At 45.4% G+C, this 24,735-nt stretch overlaps 1 protein-coding gene across 3 annotated transcripts in view; it reads right to left on the reverse strand.

Annotated features, from left to right (window-relative positions):
* Positions 1 to 24,735, reverse strand: part of LOC109874123 (gamma-aminobutyric acid receptor subunit alpha-3-like) — a 139,763-nt gene that overhangs the window by 64,789 nt on the left and 50,239 nt on the right. For 2 of the 3 annotated variants that reach the window (XM_020465914.2, XM_020465912.2), the window contains exons 3-4: positions 20,650 to 20,771; positions 18,414 to 18,484 (exon numbers count right to left, since the gene is read on the reverse strand). In XM_020465914.2, the coding sequence (XP_020321503.1) occupies positions 18,414 to 18,484; positions 20,650 to 20,771 (193 nt within the window). The remainder of the gene's footprint in view (positions 1 to 18,413; positions 18,485 to 20,649; positions 20,772 to 24,735) is intronic. The other variant, XM_020465913.2, reaches the window with a different exon arrangement.

Below are 24,735 nucleotides of genomic sequence, written 5' to 3' on the forward strand. Positions count from 1 at the left end.
ATGAGTAACCACCACGCTGCATTTCGGTCCGATTCTCTCTCAACAAACGAAGAACGCCGTTACAGAATCACCCACCACGTACGGACCGAGCGGCGTGGTTAAAGGCAGCGACCGCAGGAAAAGCGAAAGGAGGACGTTATGGACAGCAATGGCATGGAGTATACGACGTGGGAAGAAATCGACAGGTGGGCGGCCGACCCAGAGAGACTGCAGGAGCCCGCATGGGATTCGCTTGAGCAGTGCGAAGAAGGCTATAGGCGAATGGAGTCGAAAAGGAAAACACGGCGGCGCAGAGCGAAACCCGAAAGTCACCCCAAAAAATGTATTGGGGGGGGGGGCTCAGGGAGAGAGTGGCAGAGTCAGGAGTCAGACCTGAGCCAACTCTCCCTGTTAATCATGAGGAGAGCTGTCAGTCTGCAAGGAGCTGCCAGTCTGCAAGGAGCTGTCAGCCTGCATGGAGCATTCAGAGCTGTCAGTCTGCAAGGAGCTGTCAGTCTGCAAGGAGCTGCCAGTCTGCAGGGAGCTGTCAGTCTGCAAGGAGCTGTCAGTCTGCAAGGAGCTGCCAGTCTGCAGTGTGCTGTCAGCCTGCATGGAGCAGTCAGAGCTGTCAGTCTGCATGAAGCAGCCAGTCTGCAAGGAGCTGTCAGCCTGCATGGAGCAGTCAGAGCTGTCAGTCTGCATAGAGCAGCTAGATCCGCCAGTCAGCCATGATCTTCTAGATCTGCCAGTCAACCAGATTCTTCCAGATCAGCCTGTCAACCAGAATCTTCCAGATCTGCTAGTCAACCTGAATCTTCCAGATCCGCCAGCCAGCCAGGATCTACCGGAGCCTACTACCTACCTGAGCTTCATCTCAGTACTGGGCTTCCTCTCAGTACTGGGCTTCCTCTCAGTACTGGGCTTCCCCTCAGTTCCGGGCTGCCCCTCAGTTCCGGGCTGCCCCTCAGTTCCGGGCTGCCTCTCAGTCCCGAGCTGCCCCTCAGTCCCGAGCTGCCCCTCAGTCCCGAGCTGCCCCTCAGTCCCGAGCTGTCCCTCAGTCCCGAGATGCCCCTCAGTCACGAGCTGCTCCTCAGTTCTGTGGGGTTCTGGGTGAGGACTATTAGGCCATGGTCGGCGGCGATGGTGGATTATCCCAGGACGCGAAGGGGAGGAACTATGACATTTATGGAGTGGGGTCCACGTCCCGAGCCGGAGCCGCCACCATGGACAGACGCCCACCCAGACCCTCCCTATGGTTTTGAGGTGCGTCCGGGAGTCCGCACCTTGGGGTCTTAGTATTTTGTGTTTTCTTTAATTATTTGTTCAGGCCAGGGTGTGACATGGGTTTGTGGGTTGTGTTTCGTATTGGGGTTTGTAGTATTTGGGATCGCGGCTGATTAGGGGTGTTGTATAGGCTTGGCTGCCTGAGGCGGTTCTCAATCAGCAGTCAGGTGCTTCTCGTTGCCTCTGATTGGGAACCGTATTTAGGTAGCCTGAGTTCGCTTTGTATTTGGTGGGTGACTGTTCCTGTCTCTGTGTAGTGTTCACCAGATAGGCTGTAATAAGTTTCACGTTCCGTTTGTTGTTTTCGTATTTTGTATAGTTATTTAATGTATCGTCACTTTTCATTCATTAAAGACATGAGTAACCACCACGCTGCATTTCGGTCCGACTCTCTCTCAACAAACGAAGAACGCCGTTACAATGGCATATAGTTTATGAACTGGTACAAAAAACTACACTTGATTCAACACTGAGTTTTTCAATTTAAATTATTATATACTGCTCAAAAAAATAAAGGGAACACTTAAACAACATAATGTAACTCCAAGTCAATCACACTTCTGTGAAATCAAACTGTCCACTTAGGAAGCAACACTGATTGACAATAAATTTCACATGCTGTTGTGCAAATGGAATAGACAACAGGTGGAAATTATAGGCATTTAGCAAGACACCCCCAATAAAGGAGTGGTTCTGCAGGTGGTGACCAGACCACTTCTCAGTTCCTATGCTTCCTGGCTGATGTTTTGGTCACTTTTGAAAGCTGGCGGTGCTTTCACTCTAGTGGTAGCATGAGACGGAGTCTACAACCCACACAAGTGGCTCAGGTAGTGGAGCTCATCCAGGATGGAACATCAATGCGAGCTGTGGCAAGAAGGTTTGCTGTGTCTGTCAGCGTAGTGACCAGAGCATGGAGGCGCTACCAGGAGACAGGCCAGTACATCAGGAGACGTGGAGGAGGCCGTAGGAGGGCAACAACCCAGCAGCAGGACCGCTACCTCCACCTTTGTGCAAGGAGGAGCAGGAGGAAGAGCGGGTAACATCTCACAGCAAGAACGGGCAAATCTGGTGCAGTCCATGAGGAGATGCACTGCAATACTTAATGCAGCTGGTGGCCACACCAGATACTGGCTGTTACTTTTGGTTTTGACCCCTCCTTTGTTCAGGGACACATTATTCCATTTCTGTTAGTCACATGTCTGTGAAACTTGTTCTGTTTATGTCTCAATTGTTGGATCTTGTTACTTTCATACCAATATTTACACATGTTAAGTTTGCTGATGAAGAGGCTGTTTCTTTTTTTGCTTAGTTTATATGGGGCATACCACAATCTCAGCTCTGTAGATTTTGCTGCGAAGAGACAAAATCAATAGATAATTTATTCTGGTATTGCCCCTATGTAGCTTGTTTCTGGTCACAGGTTCAGGAATGGTAAAAAAAAAAATCACAATATGCACTTAGAATTAACCTTACAAATAGCAGTGTAGGGCAATTTGGAAAGCAATAGTCAGTCACTAAATAAAATAATAATATTCATAGGAAAGGTTTTCATCTTTAGCTCACAATCTGTATCCACAGATTATCTCACAATCTGTATCCACTATAAAATTAGAAAGGTTAGAAAAGTATGTAAAACATCACAGCAAAATTGAAAAATATATGGCACATGGAAACCAAACGAGGGTGGTCTATGGTGATAGGTGGGGTGGGCTGAGAGTGGCTGAGGGGTGGTCTATGGTGATAGGTGGGATGGGCTGAGAGTGGCTGAGGGGTGGGATTAAAGAGCTGATGTCTATGGTGATAGGTGGGATGGGCTGAGAGTGGATGAGGGTTGGGATTAAAGAGCTGAGGTCTATGGTGATAGGTGGGATGGGCTGAGAGTGACTGAGGGGAGGGATTAAAGAGCTGAGGTCTATGGTGATAGGTGGGATGGGCTGAGAGTGGCTGAGGGGTGGGAATAAAGAGCTGATGTCTATGGTGATAGGTGGGATGGGCTGAGAGTGACCGAGGGGAGGGATTAAAGAGCTGATGTCTATGGTGATAGGTGGGATGGGCTGAGAGTGGATGAGGGTTGGGATTAAAGAGCTGAGGTCTATGGTGATAGGTGGGATGGGCTGAGAGTGACTGAGGGGAGGGATTAAAGAGCTGAGGTCTATGGTGATAGGTGGGATGGGCTGAGAGTGGCTGAGGGGTGGGAATAAAGAGCTGATGTCTATGGTGATAGGTGGGATGGGCTGAGAGTGACTGAGGGGAGGGATTAAAGAGCTGAGGTCTATGGTGATAGGTGGGATGGGCTGAGAGTGGCTGAGGGGTGGGAATAAAGAGCTGATGTCTATGGTGATAGGTGGGATGGGCTGAGAGTGACTGAGGGGAGGGATTAAAGAGCTGAGGTCTATGGTGATAGGTGGGATGGGCTGAGAGTGGCTGAGGGGAGGGATTAAAGAGCTGAGGTCTATGGTGATAGGTGGGATGGGCTGAGAGTGGCTGAGGGGAGGGATTAAAGAGCTGAGGTCTATGGTGATAGGTGGGATGGGCTGAGAGTGGCTGAGGGGAGGGATTAAAGAGCTGAGGTCTATGGTGATAGGTGGGATGGGCTGAGAGTGGCTGAGGGGTGGGAATAAAGAGCTGAGGTCTATGGTGATAGGTGGGATGGGCTGAGAGTGGCTGAGAGGTGGGAATAAAGAGCTGATGTCTATGGTGATAGGTGGGATGGGCTGAGAGTGACTGAGGGGAGGGATTAAAGAACTGATGTCTATGGTGATAGGTGGGATGGGCTGAGAGTGACTGAGGGGAGGGATTAAAGAACTGATGTCTATGGTGATAGGTGGGATGGGCTGAGAGTGACTGAGGGGAGGGATTAAAGAGTTGATGTTTGGTAATGTATTATTGTTATGTGACTGCTTTATATAAAAGTACCATGTATGTAAAATGTGTTTGCAAAATGTTTATGTAAAATGTAAATGTAAAATGTATATGTAGCAAAAAAACTGTAAAAAAAAACGAAAATATATTTGTCCTCCAAAGGGGGGGTGGTGGAAAATTTAAATAAGAGTGTGCAAAGCTGTCATCAAGGCAAAGGGTGGCTACTTTTAAGAATCTCAAATATAAAATATGTTTTGATTTGTTTAACACTTTTTTGGTTACTATATAATTCCAAATGTGCTCTTTCATAATTTTGATGTGTTCACTATTATTCTACAATGTAGAAAATAGTTAAAATAAAGAAAAACCCTGGAATGAGTAGGTGTGTCCAAACATTTGACTGGTATTGTATATTATGCTGTATCCAACACGCAAGGTTGACTCTTAACCTGATTGTAGTGTATCTGATTGTTCCTGCCTTAGTTAATACAAGTCAGGATGTTGTCACGTCCTGACCTTTTTTATGTCTTTTTTTGTATTTCTATGTGTTTGGCCTGGTATGGTTCTCAATCAGAGGCAGCTGGCAATCATTGTCTCTGATTGAAAACCATACTTAGGTAGCCTGTTTTCCTACTATGGGTGTGGGTAGTTGTTTTCTGTCTCTTTGTCTGCACCAGACAAAACTGTTTCTTGTTGGTCTATTTTTGTTATTTTGGTCTTAGTGTTCTGAGTTTAATAAATATGAACATGAACACTTACCACGCTGCATATTGGTCCGATCCTTCCTACTCCTCCTCAGACGAAGAGGACAGCCATTACACATGTGTTGATAACAGTTGGAGGAAACGGCACTCTAGGAGAGCATGATCACTCAAGGGCTGAATCGTATGTCAGAACGTTTACATATCAAATCCTGACATGGAATTGTTTATTCATGAAAGGATTCACATTGCCAGGGATAAAAACAGTGCCCGGGTTGTCTCTAGTGTGGTGCAGTTTTCAAAGATGTGAGGGCATATTTTGATAGGTTATTGACTATTCTGTTTTGAAATATATCAATGCAACAAAGTCCTAAAGTAGTAAAGCCAGTTTACAGTCTGAGGGACCCTGACAAAACAGACTAAAAATAAAAGGTAAAAAGAGTGACTCTGCAGTGTGCACACTGCAATCTACAGATGTATGATCTTAATTTGGTCACCCTGTAGCAGGATTATTTTCCTGCCATAGCTAGCTGGCTCAAATTAAGATCCTACATCTGTATGTTTCCCTATGGTTTATTGGCAACAACAATTCAAACCTTGGGTCTTCATTAAAAGTCAATTTACAAAGAACAAGCCCGTAGAGAGAGAGACATAAATGATTAGTTCCTTCCTATGATATGTCTCTACTCCAGAGTAGTGCATTCCTCACATGGGAATGGTCTGGATGACAATGTTATCATAGATTTCCCCAGTTAGTCTCCTATTGTAATCGCAATAGGGGCCACCATGGCATTGCACATTAATTCAAAAGGAGGCTTCGCCATTCTACTATCTAATGTCTGTCACATTCATTTCCTCTATTCTTTTGTTCATTCATAACAATTAAAAACATCCACTAATCCTGATGGTCTGGATAGTGACTTCTTTGCTTTGAATATTCTGTTTAGATGAATATTATTTCAGTGAAAAGGAGTCAATGTGAACTGACCTTGTGACAAGTGGTGTTTAAGGTTAGCTATTATCATAGTGTTTATCTTTCTCCCACACAGGCCTGGATTTACACAAACACGCCTCAGGTAACAAAGTCACCAACAGAGGAAATGGGAAGCTAATGAGAATTTAAAAATTGGTAAACTCTCTTGCAATAGCAGAAAGTCACGACATTTTCCATGGTTTATCTACATCTTTCTCCGCTGGTATTTATTGTAATGTTACTCTAGCCTACAGTCCATTGCAGTCAAATATTGCTTGCTCTTTTATGTGTCATTTAGGCTTTACAACCTCAGCAGTCTCCAAGCAGCAGATAACACGCAAAAAGGACCAGAGTAGTGCCTTCCTCCCGCTTTGTCTTTCTGGGCTGTAGGCAGGCAGATGCCTGGACTGAGGACGCACAGTGTATCATAGGCCACAGGCCACAGCCATGGAAGCTGGCACTCTATTTAAGGGTGTCCAGCATGTGGTTATGTTCTGTGGCTGTCGGGCAGACAGACTGCCTCCCTCCCAGCAAGCACAATCCGCTCTTGTGAGCCTAGTGCTTGCACGGCTCATGGTGGATATGTATCTGTTGTTTTTCTCTGTAGAAGCCTTCAAATCAAGCACCCTTTCAGCCCTCGGCACCCCAGGAGCTCTCAGTTACCTCTACCTACAGAAGAGTTCATCTCTTGGTGAGTTTTATGAGTAGTGGTCTTGACTTCTCCTCAGTGCCTCCCAAATTGAAAACAATAACATTGTTTCCAGTCGGGTTAAGTTTAGTTTATTGGGGTCCCCATTAGCTACTGCACATGCAGCAGCTACTGTTCCTGGGGTCCACATAAAACATACAAATACATGATAAAGTACAGAACAGTTATAGACAAGAACAATATAAGATATTACATTACATTTAAAATACAAAATACAAATAAGAGTTATATTGGAGAGACACCAAGAGACAACAAAAATTATATTTACACACTATTCCTATATACATATTCATATTCTTATATACAGGAGAGTTAAATTAGATCTTTAAACAGAGGAGAGGCGATGTGATACAATCTGTTTTTTAAAGCTAAACTTGCTTTCTGCCTGAGTAACCTCTGGTGGCAGAGCATTCCATGATGACATGGCTCTATACATAACTGAGCGACGCATTAAATCTGTTTTTGGTTTGGGTACAGTGAAGAAACTCCTCAACCCTCAACCATGAAAGACTATCATGCATGTTGTTGATGTTAGTTCTGTGTGAGCAGTGAAGGGCGAGGTGTGCTGCTCTGTTTTGAGCCAGCTGCTAGGTCTATCTTTGCTGCACCTGACCATATTACCAGACAGTAATCAAGTTGGGACAAGAAGACCAGAGTCTGAACAACTAGTACAGTTGATCTGTGTTAAAAACACAGAACATATTTTTTATAACAGACATACCTCTCCCCATCTTCACAGCAACTTTGCAAATATGACTTGACCATGATAACTGACCATCCAATGTTACTCCCTGGAGTTCAGCTTGTTCAATGGTCACACCTTTTATGCACAACTCCAGTTGAGGTTTAGGTCTAAGATAAGGCTTTGAATCAAATACAATGCTTTTGGTTTTAGATGTATTTAAGACCCGTTTATTGTTAATTACCCATTCTGACTGTCACCACTTCCGCCGAAGTTGGCTCCTCTCCTTGTTCGGGTGTAACTATGATGTGGGAGTTGTTGGTTGTGGTTAAAGCGTTGAAGGCGTGGAGACATTGGCTTGAGGGAGCTAAACACCCTTTCCTCATCTGAACTGACCACCACAACCTGGAGTACATCCGGGTAGCGAGTAGACTGAATCCTCGTCAGGCAAGGTGGGCCATGTTCTTTACCTGTTTTGTGTTTACCCTTTCCTACAGACCAGGTCCCAGGATAAGAAGGCAGACGCACTGTCCCGGGTGTATGACACAGAGGAGCGGCCCATGGAACAGACTCCCATACTCCCGGCCTCCTGCCTGGTAGCGCCGGTCGTGTGGGAGCTGGATGCGGACATTGAGCAGGCGTTGCGTACAGAGCCCGCTCCCCTCCAGTGTCCCGTTGGGTGTATGTACGTTCCGTCTGCTGTCCATGACCAGTTTATCTATTGGGCCCACACGTCTCCCTCCTCTGGTTACCCGGGGATCGGTCGGACGGTGCGCTGTTTGACTGGGAAGTACTGGTGGCCCACTTTGGCTAAGGACTGAGGGGTTTTGTCTCCTCCTGCTCAGTGTGTGCCCAGTGTAAGGCTCCTAGACACCTGCCCAGAGGTAAGTTACATCCCTTGCCTGTTCCACAACGACCTTGGTCACATCTATCAGTGGATTTTCTAACAGATCTTCCTATTTCACAGGGAAACACTACGATCCTGGTCGTTGTGGGTCTTTTTCTATGACCTGTCGTCTCCTCCCTCTGCCCGGTCTCCCTACGGCCCTACAGACTGCGGAAGCCTTGTTTACTCACGCCTTCCGGCACTACGGGGTGCCTGAGGATATAGTGTCGTTCATGGAACGTCTGGGGGTCTCGATCAGCCTTACTTCAGGTTTTCACCCTGAGAGTAACGGGTAGGTAGAGAGAGTCAACCAGGATGTGGGCTGGTTTCCAGCGGTCCTATTGCCAGGACCGGCCGGGGGAGTGGGCAGAGTTCGTGCCCTGGGCCGAGATATCACAGAACTCGCTTCGCCACTCCTCCACTTACCTCTCCCCCTTTCAATGCGTATTGGGGTACCAGCCGGTTCTGGCACCGTGGCATCAGGGTCAGACCATGACTCCTGCGGTGGACAACTGGTTTAGGCACGCGGAGGTGACATGGGAGGCCGCCCGTGTCCATCTCCAGCGAGCCGCGCGTCGCCAGAAAACCAGCGCGGACCGTCACCGCAGTGAGACCCCGGTGTTTGCATCAGGGGACTGGGTCTGGCTCTCGACCCATAACCTGCCTCTCCGTCTGCACTCCCGGAAGCTGGGTCCGCGGTTTGTGGGGCCATTTAAAGTCCTGAGGAGGGTGAACGAGGTATGTTACAGATTACAGCTTCCCTCTGATTATCGTATTAACCCCTCGTTCCATGTGTCTCTCCTCAGGCCGGTGGTGGCTGGTCCACTCCAGGAATCTGAGGTGCACCCCCTTTGGACATCGAGGGGGTCCCGACATACATTGTTCGTTCCATCCTAGATTCGAGGCATCGGGTGGGGGGCCTTCAGTACCTCGTGGAGTGGGAGGGGTACGGGCCAGAGGAGAGGTGCTGGGTTCCGGTTGCAGATGTTCTGGATCCTGAACTGCTGCGAGAGTTTCACTGTCGCCGGCCGGATCGCCCTGCGCCTCGTCCTCCGGGTTGTCCTCGAGGCCTGTAAGTCGGCTCCTCTCCTTGTTCGGGCGGCGTTCGGCGATCTACGTCACCGGCTTTCTAGCCATTGCCGCTCCATTTGTCTTGTCTTGTTTCCATACACACCTGGTTTTCATTTCCCCAATCAATCTACTTGTATTTAACCCTCTGTTTCCCATCATGTATTTGTGTGTAAATGTTATTGTGGTGTTTTATTACACGCTTTACTTTCGTTATGTTCCGTGTTTTGAGCGTGTTTGATTTATGTAGTGCTCTCGTTTTTGGAACGAAAATAAAAGTGCGCCTGTTAACATTACTCTGCTCTCCTGCACCTGACTTCGACCTCTAGTACACCCCTTGACACTGACTGTAACTCATTGCTAAGAAATGACAGGGACGATTTCTGTTTTCAGTCCGCCCCTGAGACCAACTCTCTCCCTGAGCTCGGTAATGATGAGCTGGAGTCTTCTTGCCCATGTACGCATTAATTAAGAGCTAGTCATTATTCCTCTCTTTCTCCCACTCTCTCAATCATTTTCCAGTCCAATCTCTTTCTCCCCGACTTCCTCTCTTGTTCTCCCCTGCTGGGACTGACCTGTGCATGTGTGATGTGCTGTCAATCACACATTATCTCTGGGGTTCCAACAGCTCCTCCATATTTGTCTCTGAGGCAGAAACAGATTTTGGCAGCAGATTGTTTCAGGCCACCACGTCAGTCTGATTTGTTCCAAGAGAATCAGAGTTCAGGCAGCAGCATTTCCATACAAACTGTGTGGATACTATGCAGTATTGAACAGGGCGCTAGATAGATGATTTGGACAGCTAAACATTTCCTCATTATGTTTTTATTGACATCAACAACCATATAATTTGCATGTTGACTCATCTCAGAGATCAATAACACTATTTGATTGGAAATGAGAATGACACAATCATTTCCTGTGGTGTATCGATCAGCAGACAAGGAACTGATCAAGATCACAGTTAGTTGTGCCCCGATAGACATCATGCTTACTACTGTAGCTTGTTTTAGCACCGCATGAAAAGCACTTTTCCTCATGCATAATTGAATATGGATAATTGCATAAAGACGACACACAGGGCACATAATGAATCACATTATGTTCTCAAATTACTACCGTAGATCAGACACAGTTAGGTAAACACCGTGATCATGACAAGCATGTGCACATCTGAGAGATGTTCTGATGCTTTTTACATTAGATATTGTAGATCGGGGATCATCAACTAGATTCAGCCGCGGGACATTTTTTTCTTGAGCGGAGGGGGACCAGAAGAGAATTACAAATCATTTGTAGACTGCAGATTGGCTGCAAGAAGCCAAAAACAGATAAAACATTTGACTAAAACATAATCATTTCAAACCTTGCTTACATTTGTATACGATCACGTGTCTTTGTATTATGCGTGGGAGTACTTGGGAACATATTTCCAAAATTAAAATGACTTGATTGAGCTGAGCTGATTACCTGGTGTTTTTACAGTCTTTCATGTAAAAAAAAACGTTTGCTTAGGAAACTTGGGAAGCCAAATAAAACCACCCGCGAGCCAAATTAAGCCCGTTGGTCGCCATTTGGGGAACTCTGGCGTAGATGTTGCATGTTTTCCCTATAAGCCACTCATTGGAGCATTTAGTGTTTCCTAAGAGTCCACTTCACCTCTCACGTTTTCCTACCATCTGCGTCCCTTAGAGAGCCGTGTGAGGAAACTGGGGACATTGGTATTGCTGTGCCGTAATCATGGAGCTGTGGTGTTTATGAACAGACCAGATGATTACATCCTCTCCAGCTACAGACCATTACTTTCTTTGGAAACGTTCAGGGTGTTCGCCCTGATGCATTCTAATTGGCTCGATCTGTTAAGTCTAATCTTCAGAATGACCTTTGGATGAAAATATGGAATGCATGTATGATGTGTTAAACTGTACTGATATCTCTTAATATCTGGAATATTTAATATTATTGTTTGTAAAAACAAAAATAATCATTATAGATACATGACTGAGCAACCGCAGTAAACTATTCTAAGACTGCATAAACATTTTTTATAAGGGATACTTGCTGAGCTGAAGTTGCATTGCAATCACACAGCATGGATTTAAGAGAGTTGGCTTAATGACTTGTAACTATAGCAACACAATACAGACTCTCATGGATGCGGCCTATTAAGGATGCAAATTGTCTTAACACTTATTCCCCCCCTGAATATGAGTTGATCATATTGTGACAAAGAGCGAAATGAAGACCAGTTTGGTGGGAGAGAAGATGGAGTAATATTGTGAGAGCACATTATATTGTTACCAGAGTGCATTCACTGAGTTTCCCTGAAGGACTCTTTTCATTTTACTGGAGACTCAACCATTTTAATTCTTAGTTAACCTCCCTACAACCCACCTTTGTTTCTTATTTTCCTGCAAGAGGTCTTATTTGGCGTGCGTCCCCTTGAGCAAGGGCACGATGATGGATACAGAATCCTAGCATTCACCCTCAAACACCAACAGGAAAAATAACTCCACCTAATTCATTCGTTTGGAGGACCATTTACTGTATAGGGTTCTTTCCCAGGATTTTGGATCCAAATGTTATTTTTCTTCCCTCATAACAGAAAATATAATTTGGTAGCTGAAATAGGGACCAATTACAGCAGAAGATATAAGAGTTAACCATAGAGAAAGAGAGTACTTTACTGATCTAGCCAAATAGGCCACAGAGGGAAGGAGAGAGGTTTGTACTTCTTGATAATAAACCTAAATGTGCCAACTCTCTGCCAGGCAAAATGCATGGAAGACTAGAGCAGAGCATAGTAGAGGCCAACATCCACCTACTATACTCCATCTGGATCAGGAAGGGACCTGTTTCAATAAAACACTAAACTGTTGGCTTGTATAGATGGATGCTACATAAGTGTAGTACTGCCTAGCGTGTTGATACCACAGGTGGTGTCGAGAGTTTTTCAGCACAGTAGATTGTGAAATGAGAGCAAAGCTTGTTGGGATCAAGACAGCCCCCCAGACAAGCTCTGCCATCTTCGTCAAGCAGTGTTCTACACAGTACCTGGGGCAGATTAGACTGCCCTCAATTTCATTATACCAGGCCTGTCAACCCCAGCCCACCAGAGAACAGGAGAATACACCATGACAGCACAGACGCAGGAACAAATGAGACGGAGCTACGCGAACCTCCAGAGACACAGACAGATACAGGGAAGCAGAGAGGGAGGAGACAGAGAGAGGTGGATACAGGGGAGGAGAGAGGGAGGAGAAAGAGAGAGGGGGAAACAGGTAAGAGGAAGGAGAGAGGAAAGAGATAAGGAAACATTGAAACATGAGAGGAGAGAGAGGGAAACAGGAGAGGAGAGAGGGAGGAGAGAGGAGAGAGAGTGAAACAGGATAGGAGTGAAAGGGAAACAGGAGAGGAGAGAGGGAGGAGAGAGGAGAGAGAGGGAAACAGGAGAGGAGAGAGGGAGGAGAGAGGAGAGAGAGTGAAACAGGATAGGAGAGAGGGAGGAGAGAGGAGAGAGAGTGAAACAGGATAGGAGAGAGGGAGGAGAGAGGAGAGAGAGGGAAACAGGATAGGAGTGAAAGGGAAACAGGAGAGGAGAGAGGGAGGAGAGAGGAGAGAGAGGGAAACAGGAGAGGAGAGAGGGAGGAGAGAGGAGAGAGAGTGAAACAGGATAGGAGAGAGGGAGGAGAGAGGAGAGAGAGGGAAACAGGATAGGAGTGAAAGGGAAACAGGAGAGGAGAGAGGGAGGAGAGAGGAGAGAGAGGGAAACAGGAGAGGAGAGAGGGAGGAGAGAGGACAGAGAGGGAAACAGGATAGGAGTGAAAGGGAAACAGGAGAGGAGAGAGGGAGGAGAGAGGAGAGAGAGGGAAACAGGAGAGGAGAGAGGGAGGAGAGAGAGTGAAACAGGATAGGAGTGAAAGGGAAACAAGAGAGGAGAGAGAGGGAAACAGGAGAGGAGAGAGGGAGGGGAGAGGAGAGAGAGTGAAACAGGATAGGAGTGAAAGGGATACAGGAGAGGAGAGAGGGAGGAGAGAGGAGAGAGAGGGAAACAGGAGAGGAGAGAGGGAGGGGAGAGGAGAGAGAGTGAAACAGGATAGGAGTGAAAGGGATACAGGAGAGGAGAAAGGGAGGGAGAAATAGGAGCGAGCGAGAGAGAAAGACACAATAAAGGATAGAGGGAGAAAGACAGCGAGAGAGCAGCACATTCACCTCCTCTCCAGCCATCACCAACATCAAATCAAATGTTATTTGTCACATGCGCTGAATACAACAGTGAAATGCTTACATACAAGCACTTAACTAACAATGCCGTTTTAATAATAAGTGTTAAGTAAAACAATTGACAAGTAAAAAATAAAAGTAACCAATAATTAAAGAGCAGTAGTAAAACAACAGAAGCGAGGCTATATACAGGGTGTACCGGTACAGAGACACTGGTTAGTCACGGTGATTGAGGTAATATTTACATGTACACTACCGGTCAAAAGTTTTAGGACACCGACTCATTCAAGGATTTTTCTGTGTTTTTTACTATTTTCTACATTGTAGAATAGTAGTGAAGACATCAAAACTATGAAATAACACATATAGAATCATGTAGTGACCAAAAAAGTGTTAAACAAATCAAAATATATTTTATATTTGAGATTCTCAAATAGCCACCCTTTGCCTTGATGGCAGCTTTTCACAATCTTGGCCTTTTCTCAACCAGCTTCACCTGGATTGCTTTTCCAACTGTCTTGAAGGAGTTCCCACAAATGCTGAGCACTTGTTGGCTGTTTTTCCTTCACTCTGCAGTCCGACTTATCCCAAACCATCTAAAATTTGGTTGAGGTTAGGGGGATTGTGGAGGCCAGGTCATCTGATGCAGCACTCCATCACTCTCCTTCTTTGTCAAATAGCCCTTACACAGCCTGGAGATGTGTTGGGTCAATGTCCTGTTGAAAAACTAATGATAGTCCCTCTAAGCACAAAACAGATCGGATGGTGTATCTCTGCAAAATGCTGTGTCAGCCATGCTGGTTAAGTGTGCCTTGAATTCTAAATAACGGTGAGAAATACACATGCTGAGATCATCCATTCACCCACACCGCGTCTCACAAAGACACGGCGGTTAGAACCAAAAATGTCCAATTTGGACTCCAGACCAAAGGACAAATTTCCATCAGTCGAATGTCCATTGCTCATGTTTCTTGGCCCAAGCAAGTCTCTTCCTATTATTGGTGTCCTTTAGTAGTAGCTTCTTTGCAGCGATTCGACCATGAAGGCCTGATTCTCCTCTGAACAGTTGATGTTGAGATGTGTCTGTTACTTGAACTATGTGAAATATTGATTTGGGCTGCAATTTCTGAGGTTGGTAACTCTAATGAACTTATCCTTTGCAGTAGAGGTAACTCTAGGTCTTCCTTTCCTGTGGCTGTCCTCATGAGAGCCAGTTTCATCATAGCACTTGATGGTTTTTGCGACTGCACTTAAAGAAACTTTCAAAGTTCTTGACATGGTCCGTATTGACTGACCTTCATGTCTTAAAGTAATGATGGACTGTTGTTTCTCTTTGCTTATTTGAACTGTTCTTGCCATAATATGGACTTGGTCTTCTACCAAATAGGGCTATCTTCTGTATACCCCCTACCTTGTCACAACACAACTAATTGGCTCAAACGCATTAAGAAGGAAAGAAATTCCACAAATTAACTTTTAAGAAGGCACACCTGTTAATTGAAATGCATTCCAGCTGACTACCTCATGAAGCTGGTTGAGAGAATGCCAACAGTGTGCAAAGCTGTCATCAAGGCAAAGGGTGGCTACTTTGAAGAATCTCAAATATAAAATATATTTTGATTTATTTGACACTTCTTTTGTTTTATTTCCTAGTTTTGATGTCTTCACTATTATTCTACAATGTAGAAAATAGTTCAAATAAAGAATTAAGAAAAACCCTTGAATGAGTAGATGTTCTACAACTTTTGACCAGTAGTGTAGGTAGAGTTAGTGACTATGCATGGATAATAAACATAGAGTAAGTAGCAGCAGCGTAAAAGAGGGGGGGGGGGGTTGAGGTGTAAATGGTCTGGTTAGCCATTTGATTAGCTGTTCAGGAGTCTTATATCTTGGGGGTAGAAGCTGTTAAGAAGAAATTGGACCTAGACTTGGCGTTCCGGTACCGCTGGCGAGTCTATGACTATGGTGGCTGGAGTCTTTGACAATGTTTAGGGCCTTCATCTGACACCGCCTGGTATAGAGGTCCTGGATGGCAGGAAGCTTGGCCCCAGCGATGTACTGGGCCATATGCACTACCCTCTGTAGTGCCTTGTGATCTGAGGCCAAGCAGTTGCCATACCAGGTAGTGATGCAACAAGTCAGGATGCTCTCGATGGTGCAGCTTTAGAAATGTTTGAGGATCTGAGGACCCATGCAAAATCTTTTCAGTCTCATGAGGGGGAATAGGCTTTGTCGTGCCCTCTTCACAACTGTCTTAGTTTGTTGGTGATGTGGTCACCAAGGAACTTGAAGCTCTCAACCTGCACCGCTACAGCCCGATCAATGAGAATGGGTGCGTGCTCGCTCCTCCTATTCTTGTAGTCCACAATCATCTCCTTTGTGATGTCACCCACATTTAAGGGATTGGCCTGAAAGCATGTAAAGTAATCGGTGGACAACATAAGCTGCATTTACACAGGCAGGCTAATTCAGATCTTTTGACCAATCAGATCAGATCTTTTGCCAATAATTGGGCAAAGCATCAGAATTGCTGTAAGCATTCTACACGTGTACTGGGATTTGCAAGTTCTTGTTAAATCGGCCTGTTATGATTTTTGCACAAAACATCTGCCTGACTTTAGCTCTTACTCGTCGTCTGTCGTGATGGAGAAAGTGAAGCAGACACTCAATGGCATATTGGTCCCAGTGAGGACGCAGGAGAACTGTACTTGAGGGTAGGAGCGTGGGGGGGGGGATTCCTAAGACTGGCTGGGGGTGGCACACAGATGGGTAATTGGACCACGATGTGTGAGAAACCAAGTTGTGAGCTGCCCTGGGTATAGGTTGTCCTCTAAGAAAAAGGAAAATAATGTCATATGATGTTAATTAGATCTGTTTTTCCCAGGCGTTAAACAGTCCAACTTTTTGCTAATTAAAAATTATATTATTTCTAGAAACTCGCAAAATCCTTTTGATACTCAAAGGATGATTATGATCATGTTAACCTAACTAATTGTTGCTTTGTAATTCAACTACGGTTTATGCCCCATATTATGTAGCCGATTGCACTTTGATTTCTTCTCACTATTAGTAGATGAGGGCCTGCCTGTGCAGAATGAGCAGAGCCGCTGCATGGCTTGGGTGATTCATCTTACATGCCAAACCAATTGTGTGTGTGATTAAGAGGCATGCGATTCCTCCAGGCCCGCCCCATAACCAATTTCCTGATCTCTAAAATGAACCCATTCCAATTCTAAGCAGCTGAATTGTTGTGTCACTGAATGGGAAAGGGATGTCTGAATATGTACAAGTGTAGGATCTTAATTTGATCACTCAGTTGCAGGAGAACTTTCCAGCAATGCAGGACATTTTAAACTTGTGTATTTAGGTTTAAAAAGGCTTCTGAAAGGCTTTTGTAATCTCTCTTCTGAAAAATGTATCAACCCCTACAAAATGTGTCCATTAATTATAATCCACATAATAATTTACATTTTTTGTTGCTGCAGGATTATTTTCCTGCTGTAGCAAACTGGCTCAAATTAAGATATTACAGATGTACAGTACCAGTCAAAAGTTTGGACAGGGCTGTATAAGGGCTATTTGACCAAGAAGAAGAGTGATGGAGTGCTGAATCAGATGACCTCGCCTCCACAATCACCAGAACTCCAGAATCACCCAATTGAAATGGTTTGGGATGAGTTGGAATGCAGAGTGAAGGAAAAGCAGCCAACATCATGTCAAAGGGTGGCTATTTGGAGAATCTCAAATATAAAATATATTTTGATTTGTTTAAAACTTTTTTGGTTACTACATGATTCCATATGTGTTGTTTCATAGTTTTGATGTCTTCACTATTATTTGACAATATAGAAAATAGTAAAAATACAGAAAAGCCCTTGATTGAGTCGGTGTCCTAAAACTTTTGTACCGGTACACCCTGTAAAAAGCCTCTCTCTCTCTCTCAGGTTTGTCCAAACTTTTGACAGGAACTGTATCTGCATAAAAAGCCATTCTCCACTTGTTAGGTAGCCAATAGGCTCTGAAAAGGGGAGCATTAACTAGATTCAGCCGGGGGTCGATTTATTTTGAGCGGAGGGTTGGGGGGGCCGGAACATAATTACAAATGATTTGTAGACAGCAGTTTGACTGCATCCCAAACATGCTCAATGGGTGACATGTTTGGTGAGTATGCAGGCCATAGAAGAACTGGGACATTTTCAGCTTCCAGGAACTTTGTACAGATCCTTGCGACATGGGGCCTTCCATTATCATGCTGAAACATGAGGTGATGGCATCGGATGAATGGCACGACAATGGGCCAGGATCTCGTCACGGTATCTCTGTGCATTCAACTTGCCATCGATAAAATGCAATTGTGTTCATTGTCCATAGTTTATGCCTGCCCATACGGTAACCCCAACATGGGGCACTCTGTTCACAACATTGACATCAGCAAACCACTCGCCCACACAACGCCATACACTCTGCAGTTGTGAGGCCATTTGGACGTACTGCCAAATTCTCTTAAATGGTGGACGCTTATGGTCGTGAAATGAACATGCAATTCTCTGGCAACAGCTCTGGTGGACACTCCTGCAGTCAGCATAGCAATTGCACGCTCCCTAAAAACTTTAGACATTTGTTGCATTGTGTTGTGTGACAGAATTTAACATTTTAGAGTGGCCTTTTATTGTCCCCAGCAAAAGGGGAACCTTTGTAATGATCATGCTGTTTAATCAGCTTCTTGATATACCACACCTAACAGGGATGTAAACAAATTTGAGCACCACATTTGAGAGAAATAAGCTTTTTGTAATGCAGTACAGCCCAGGGCAAGATGCTTGCAGCATTAAGTTAGCAGGTATGGATAGTCCAATCAATGTGACCTTACCTTAAAAACTCCTTCTCTATGTATTACATAATTACAACAGTTTTGTCTCAAATGTAGTATAAATGACACCAAACAAAAGAGATTTGGGGTGAATTATTTGATAAGTCATGCTGGTCCTATAGTGGTCACATTCTGAGGGTCTGGGTGCCGGACAGTACAGTAATATATCACTCACCATGTCTGTGTCTGACACTGGTCCAAAGCTGGTCACGTAGATATTTGTCCTCACCTCCGTCACACTCTCTGCTTGGACATGAGGAGAAGACAGAGGTAGAGTTTAAGTACCTTCCTTAAGGGACAGAGGTGTGCTCCATCTAAGATGGTTACCAGTCCTTATCGGACCCCCAGGCCGTACTGCTGTTCTGTCTACTTCAGGTTGGTTGTTGATGTCAATTTAGTGAAGTCAGCTCACTTTTCCAAAACCAAATCCAATGACAGAGTCAGAAACATGAATGTTTGATGTCTCACCACTCAACCAAACAAGGCTGAACCTATGGAGGTAGCGAGACTTTGATTGAGGTTGTTTTTAGGGAGAGTGTTTGCATCATTATCACGGTCACAAACTGAGATGAGAAATCACAGGAATAATGAGGGTTGGCAGGACCACATTAAAATCATATTTAGGCCTGTTCACAGGGACTTGTTTGTATTGGTGTCAGATGATGCTATTCACTGTGCATTATACTAATGCACTCTATTGTGTATAATCCTTTAACTGGGAGCGCTTCCTATCTGCACAGTCTGGGTAAACAACATTTCCTGTGTAATTGGGTGAAATGTGCAGTTTCAGAATAGAGTTAAGGACTGGAGATGAAACACAGAGAGACTGCCAAAAGTCTGCTGCACATGAGTCATCCTAAATGCGATGACGGAAGTGGTGGGAATCACCTTTTACTTATAAGGTTTCCAATTACCAATTACTTTCCAATTCACTTTCATTTTATCGATTGCAGGATGTAAATGAACGAGGGGCTTTGATGTAAGGCTGTGAGTGGCTGTCTGCCAGTCGTTGCTCCGAGACTGAGTGAATCCGATGGAATGCTTCCAGAACATGGCGCTATGGAATCTAGAGTTCCCCTGGCAACATGACATTGGCCATTAATCAAAATGCACATGCCGAGGGCTTTGGAATACAGAATACATCCAACACATTTGGAGGGCACCTGAAATTTCTCTGTTTGGGATGTCGGAGACTCATGGAAAGTGCATAGGTGGCAGAGCTAGTGGGGCGACAGATTTATCATACATCCTAGTGGGCGTGGAATGGAGCCAGGGTGCTCACCACTGTCAGCTTAAAACATCACATGGATTTCATGTTCACACTCTCATAGACCTCTGACTGAGAATTCAAAATCACTTATAATAAGCTCCATTTAAAAAAAATCCACAATAAATGTAAAATTATTAGCACATGGTCTTATCACCACCCTAATGATGATGTTGCATTAGATGATGTAGCGTTAGCATTAGCTGATGTAGCATCAGCATTAGCTGATGTAGCATTAGCATTAGCTGATGTAGCATTAGCACTGCTTCCGCCAGGACAGAGCAGGGCCGTCCCCAGTGGGCAGGAAATCAGAACTCTGCTGGACATCTGAGATCTGAAGACAGGGCTTGCAAGCCAAGTGTCAAGAAGCTGCTGTTTTTAATAGGGTCTTTGTGGAATTCTGTTGGCGATAACCATCTCCTTGTGAGGAGGATCAATAATTTCACTGTTCCTAAAAGCAATATGTTCAAGATCTGAAGAGATGTAGCATACTCTCACTGTGATCAGGGAAACTGAGCTGTTAATGACACCACTGTATGGCTCTGAAGGATCAATGGAGGTCAAGCTGACAAGGGACCCAATTGTTCATGGGGTCACAGCTCCAAATCCATCACTGCACACCACGGCTAGCTTCCTGGCTCGGTGAGCCTGGGCTGTCAATGCGGGGAGGTAGGGTGGAGGATGGGAGGAGAGGACTTGCAAGTGCTCTCTGTTTCAGTAGAGGCAGTGGTCAGTGGCTTGTTTCTAACTAGATGGATATTATTTGTACTTCACTCCTGATCCTGGGGCACCATATCATGTGTTCAAGCTTTTGTCCCAGACCAGCACTAACACACCTGATTCAACTAAGTGAAGGTCTTTATGATTAGCAGATTGATTCTTCAAGTTAAAACTAGCTTTAATAGTTTTGGGTAGTAGAGGCAGACAGACAATGCAAAAAGGTAATATGCTAGCTAGCTGATGATCTCTTTGAAGCAATATAATGTATGTTTCAAAGACCGTTTTATTAAAGTGGTGGATGGCAGACTCAGCAGCTTAGAGAGAATCCTACACATTGTTTGTGGCAGAGCCCAAAAGGCACTATTAGCAGTATGTCTGGCTCTGGTAGAGGTGGGTAGTGTCTTCGCTCAACAAACCAGCCTACCTCCTAGTCCGGGGCGAAGCCGGTTGTCGTAGCCATCCAGAAGTCTGTCCAGGATCCGGGTGAAAATAGTGATGTTGTCTCTACTGTCGTCAGGCATCGGCTCTCTGTGCCCAACCACTGCCCTGCAGAGAGAGAGAGAGAGAGAGAGAGAGAGAGAGAGAGAGAGAGAGAGAGAGAGAGAGAGAGAGAGAGAGAGAGAGAGAGAGAGAGAGAGAGAGAGAGAGAGAGAGAGAGAGAGAGAGAGAGAGAGAGAGAGAGAGAGAGAGAGAGAGAGAGATTTAAATTAAACAGCAGACATCTTTGAGTCTCTCCTGTACCAGTGGTTCCTCAGACTAGTCATGAGAAATACAGCTCCACCTGAACACCACGTGTCTGGCTGTCCACAGCTTCCCTCTGCCCTAGTAATGAATATCCTTTTTACTACGAGCTCAGGCCAGACTATTGGAGGAACTACTGTTGTTTCAAACCACAGAGAGCTGTAGGGGTAATTGAACCTCTTTCTAATTCAACCTTCACAGTCATCGCTACCGCAATGATTAAGACACAAACATGTTGGCGTTTAATTTGAGGTGCTGTGTGGCAGCACACCACTCTCAGACATGGAAAGACCGATTGAAGTCCAAAAGGATTAGTAAAGCCTGTCACAGAGCTGCTGCAAACTCTGCCTCGGGATTTCTTCCTCCTTCTTTCCACATAATATTGACAAAGTAGGTCCTAAATATGCAGTCAACCTCCGCTTCCTTAATTACCTTAAATATGACAAGTAATTATCTCGTTGTGGCCCTGGCCACCGTTCTTCAGTGAACAATGTTCTGGTGAGACGGAGGGCACTGATGAGCTAATGAGTGCCAGACCCCCTGAGGGATTGCTCTCTGACCTGTCTCCAGGTGACCCCTATCAACAAGCATGTCCGATGGCCGCTAACAGCTAACACTCACTTACATATAGGCATGCACCACACACAAGCACTCTCATATGAACACACATACACTACATGGCCAAAAGTATGTGGACACCTGCTCATCGAACATCTCATTAATATGGAGTTGGTCCCCCCTTTGCTGCTATAACAGCCTCCACTCTTCTGGGAACAACTAGATGTTGTAACCTTGCTGCGGGGATTTGCTTCCATTCAGCCACGAGAGCATTAGTGAGGTTGGGCACTGATGTTGGGCGATTAGGCCTGGCTCGCATTCGGTGTTCCAATTCATCCCAAAGGTGTTCGATGGGGTTGAGGTCAGGGGTCTGTGCAGGCCAGTCAAGTTCTTCCACACCGATCTCAACAAACGATTTCTGTATGGACCTCGCTTTGTGCTCGGGGGCATTGTCATGCTGAAACGGGAAAGGGCCTTTCCCAAACTGTTGCCACAAAGTTGGAAACACAGAATAATCTAGAATGTCATTGTATGCTCTAGCATTAAGATTTCCCTTCACTGGAACTAAGGGGCCTAACCTGAACCATGATGAACAGCCCCAGAACATTATTCCTCCCGTACCAAACTTTACAGTTGGCACTGTGCATTCAGGCAGATAGCGTTCTCCTGGCAACCGCCAAACCCAGAATCGACTGTCGGACTGCCAGATGGTGAAGCGTGATTCATCACTCCAGAGAACGCGCTTCCACTGATCCAGAATCTAATGGCGGCGAGCTTTACACTACTCCAGCCAACGCTCGGCATTGCGCATGGTGATGTGTGCGGATGCTCGGCCCTGGAAACCCATTTCATTAAGCTCCTGACAAACTGTTCTTGTGCCGATGTTGCTTCCAGAGGCAGTTTGGAACTTGGTAGTGATGGTGCAACCGAGGACAGACGATTTTTACGCACTACACGCTTCAGCACTCGGCGGTCCCGTTCTGTGAGCTTGTGTAGCCTACCACTTCACAGCTGAGCCGTTGTTGCTCCAAGATGTTTTCACTTCACAATAACAACACTTACACTTGACCGGGGCAGCTCTAGCAGGGCAGAAATTTGACAAACTGACTTGTGGAAAGGTGGCATCTAAGACAGTGCCACGTTGAAAGTCACTAAGCTCTTCAATAAGGTCATTCTACTGCCAATGTTCGTCTATGGAGATTGCATGGCTGTGTGTTCAATTTCATACACCTGTCAGCAACAGGTGTGGCTGGAATAGCCAAAACCACTCATTTGAAAGGATGTCCACATACTTTTGTATATATAGTGTACAACTTTACATGGGCATGTCGATGTGCATTCAAACAAATTATACAGTTATATCTACCATTTACATAGTACACTTCGTGGATTAACATGCACAAGTCCTCAACTGGCAGACAGACTAGGAATTGTGTTGTTTCAAGGGATGGGTACATTGGCTGTACCTCTGAAATCTCCTTGTCAGTGTACCAGTACTAACAGCAGTGTTAAGACAATGTCATAAAGGAAAAGGAAACTTTAATGATGACAGCAGGACAGACAGAATTGAAACAAGAACATCACTGTTGTACGCGCGCGCGTGTGTGTGCGCGGGTGTATCCACGCCTGCGTGCGTGTGGCACCTTGACGTATTAACTACTATTTGTGTTTCATATCCAATCATCTCAGGCGCCAGTCAAAGCCAGAGGGGCCTCTGCTGAAAATGAAGCAGCTCTGATTGATAAATAGAGAGAAAGAGCTGGAAAAAAAGAACTCCACCGACATCTAATTCAATTCCTTGAGCTTAAAGCGGGGCTACATATAGACCCTCTGCATCCAAAGAGGATCGCTCTCTCTCTCTCCGAAAGGAGTTGCCACATTTATACAATAAACCATTTTTCCATAATGTTATCGAGCCAATTAAGAAGGAATATCAACGTAACCAAGCAAAATGCGGTTTTCATCAAAATAATACATTCTTGCGAACTATGACCTACATAATAAACTAATTTAAATATGTCGCAAGAGAAAATATAATTTGGCCTTGACATTTTTACTCGTTTGACTGCTATGATTAAGCAATAAGGCACGAGGGGGTATGGCATATGGCCAATATACCACGACTAAGGGTTGTTAGTGACCCCCGAGTGGTGCAGTGGTCTAAGGCACTGAATCTCAATGCTTGAGGTGTCACTACAGACCCTGGTTTGATCCTGAGCTGTATCACAACTGGCCATGATTGGGAGTCCCATAGGGTGGCGCACAATTTGCCCAGCGTCGTCCGAGTTAAGGGAGGGTTTGGCTGGGGTAGGCCATCATTGTAAAATAAGAATTTGTTCTTAATGGACTTGCATGGTTAAATAAATAAAAATATTTAGCATTGCGGAGTGCCTGGATACAGCTGTTAGCTGTGGTATATTAGCCATATACCACAAACCACTAGGGTGCCTTATTGCTATTATTGTCACGCCCTGACTGTAGAGATCCTTTTATTCTCTATGTTTGTTTGGTCAGGGTGTAACTCGGGTGGGAAAGTCTATGCTTTCTGGTTCCTTGTTTTTGGCCTGGTATGATTCTCAATCAGGGACAGCTGTCTATCATACTTAGGCAGCCTTTTTTCCATTTCTCAAAGTGGGTTGTTGTCTTTGTTAGTGGCGTGTATAGCCTTGCAGAGCTTCACGTGAGTTTTTTTGGTGACATTTAAAATAAAAGAATGTATGCTTACCACGTTGCACCTTGGTCCGGTCATTTCCTTGACGACGATCGTGGCAGAACAACCCACCACAAATGGACCATGCGGCATGGCTGGGAGGAGCAGACAGAGTGGACATGGGAAGACATTCTGGAAGAAAAGGGATCCTGAACGTGGGAGGAGATTCTGGCTGGAAAGGATCGCCTGCCGTGGAAGCAGGTGGAAGCAGCGAGGAAGGCGGAAGCAGCTAGTAAAGGGGCCCAGCGTTACACACAGGGTCACGGCTGGCAAGGAAGACTGGGAGCCACTCCCCCAATTTTTTTTAGATAGCTCCGCCAACCTCTCCGTGCTTACGGTAGGGAGCGTGGTACTGGTCAGGCACCGTGTTATGCGGTGAAGTGCACGGTGTCTCCAGTGTGCGTTCACAGCCCGGTGCGCTCTGAGCCAGCTCTCCGCATGTGTCGTGCTAGAGTGGGCATCCATCCAGGACGGATGGTGCCAGCACAGCGCTCCTGGTCT

This window comes from Oncorhynchus kisutch, linkage group LG29 (assembly GCF_002021735.2).
Source record: "Oncorhynchus kisutch isolate 150728-3 linkage group LG29, Okis_V2, whole genome shotgun sequence".
NCBI lineage: Eukaryota > Metazoa > Chordata > Actinopteri > Salmoniformes > Salmonidae > Oncorhynchus > Oncorhynchus kisutch.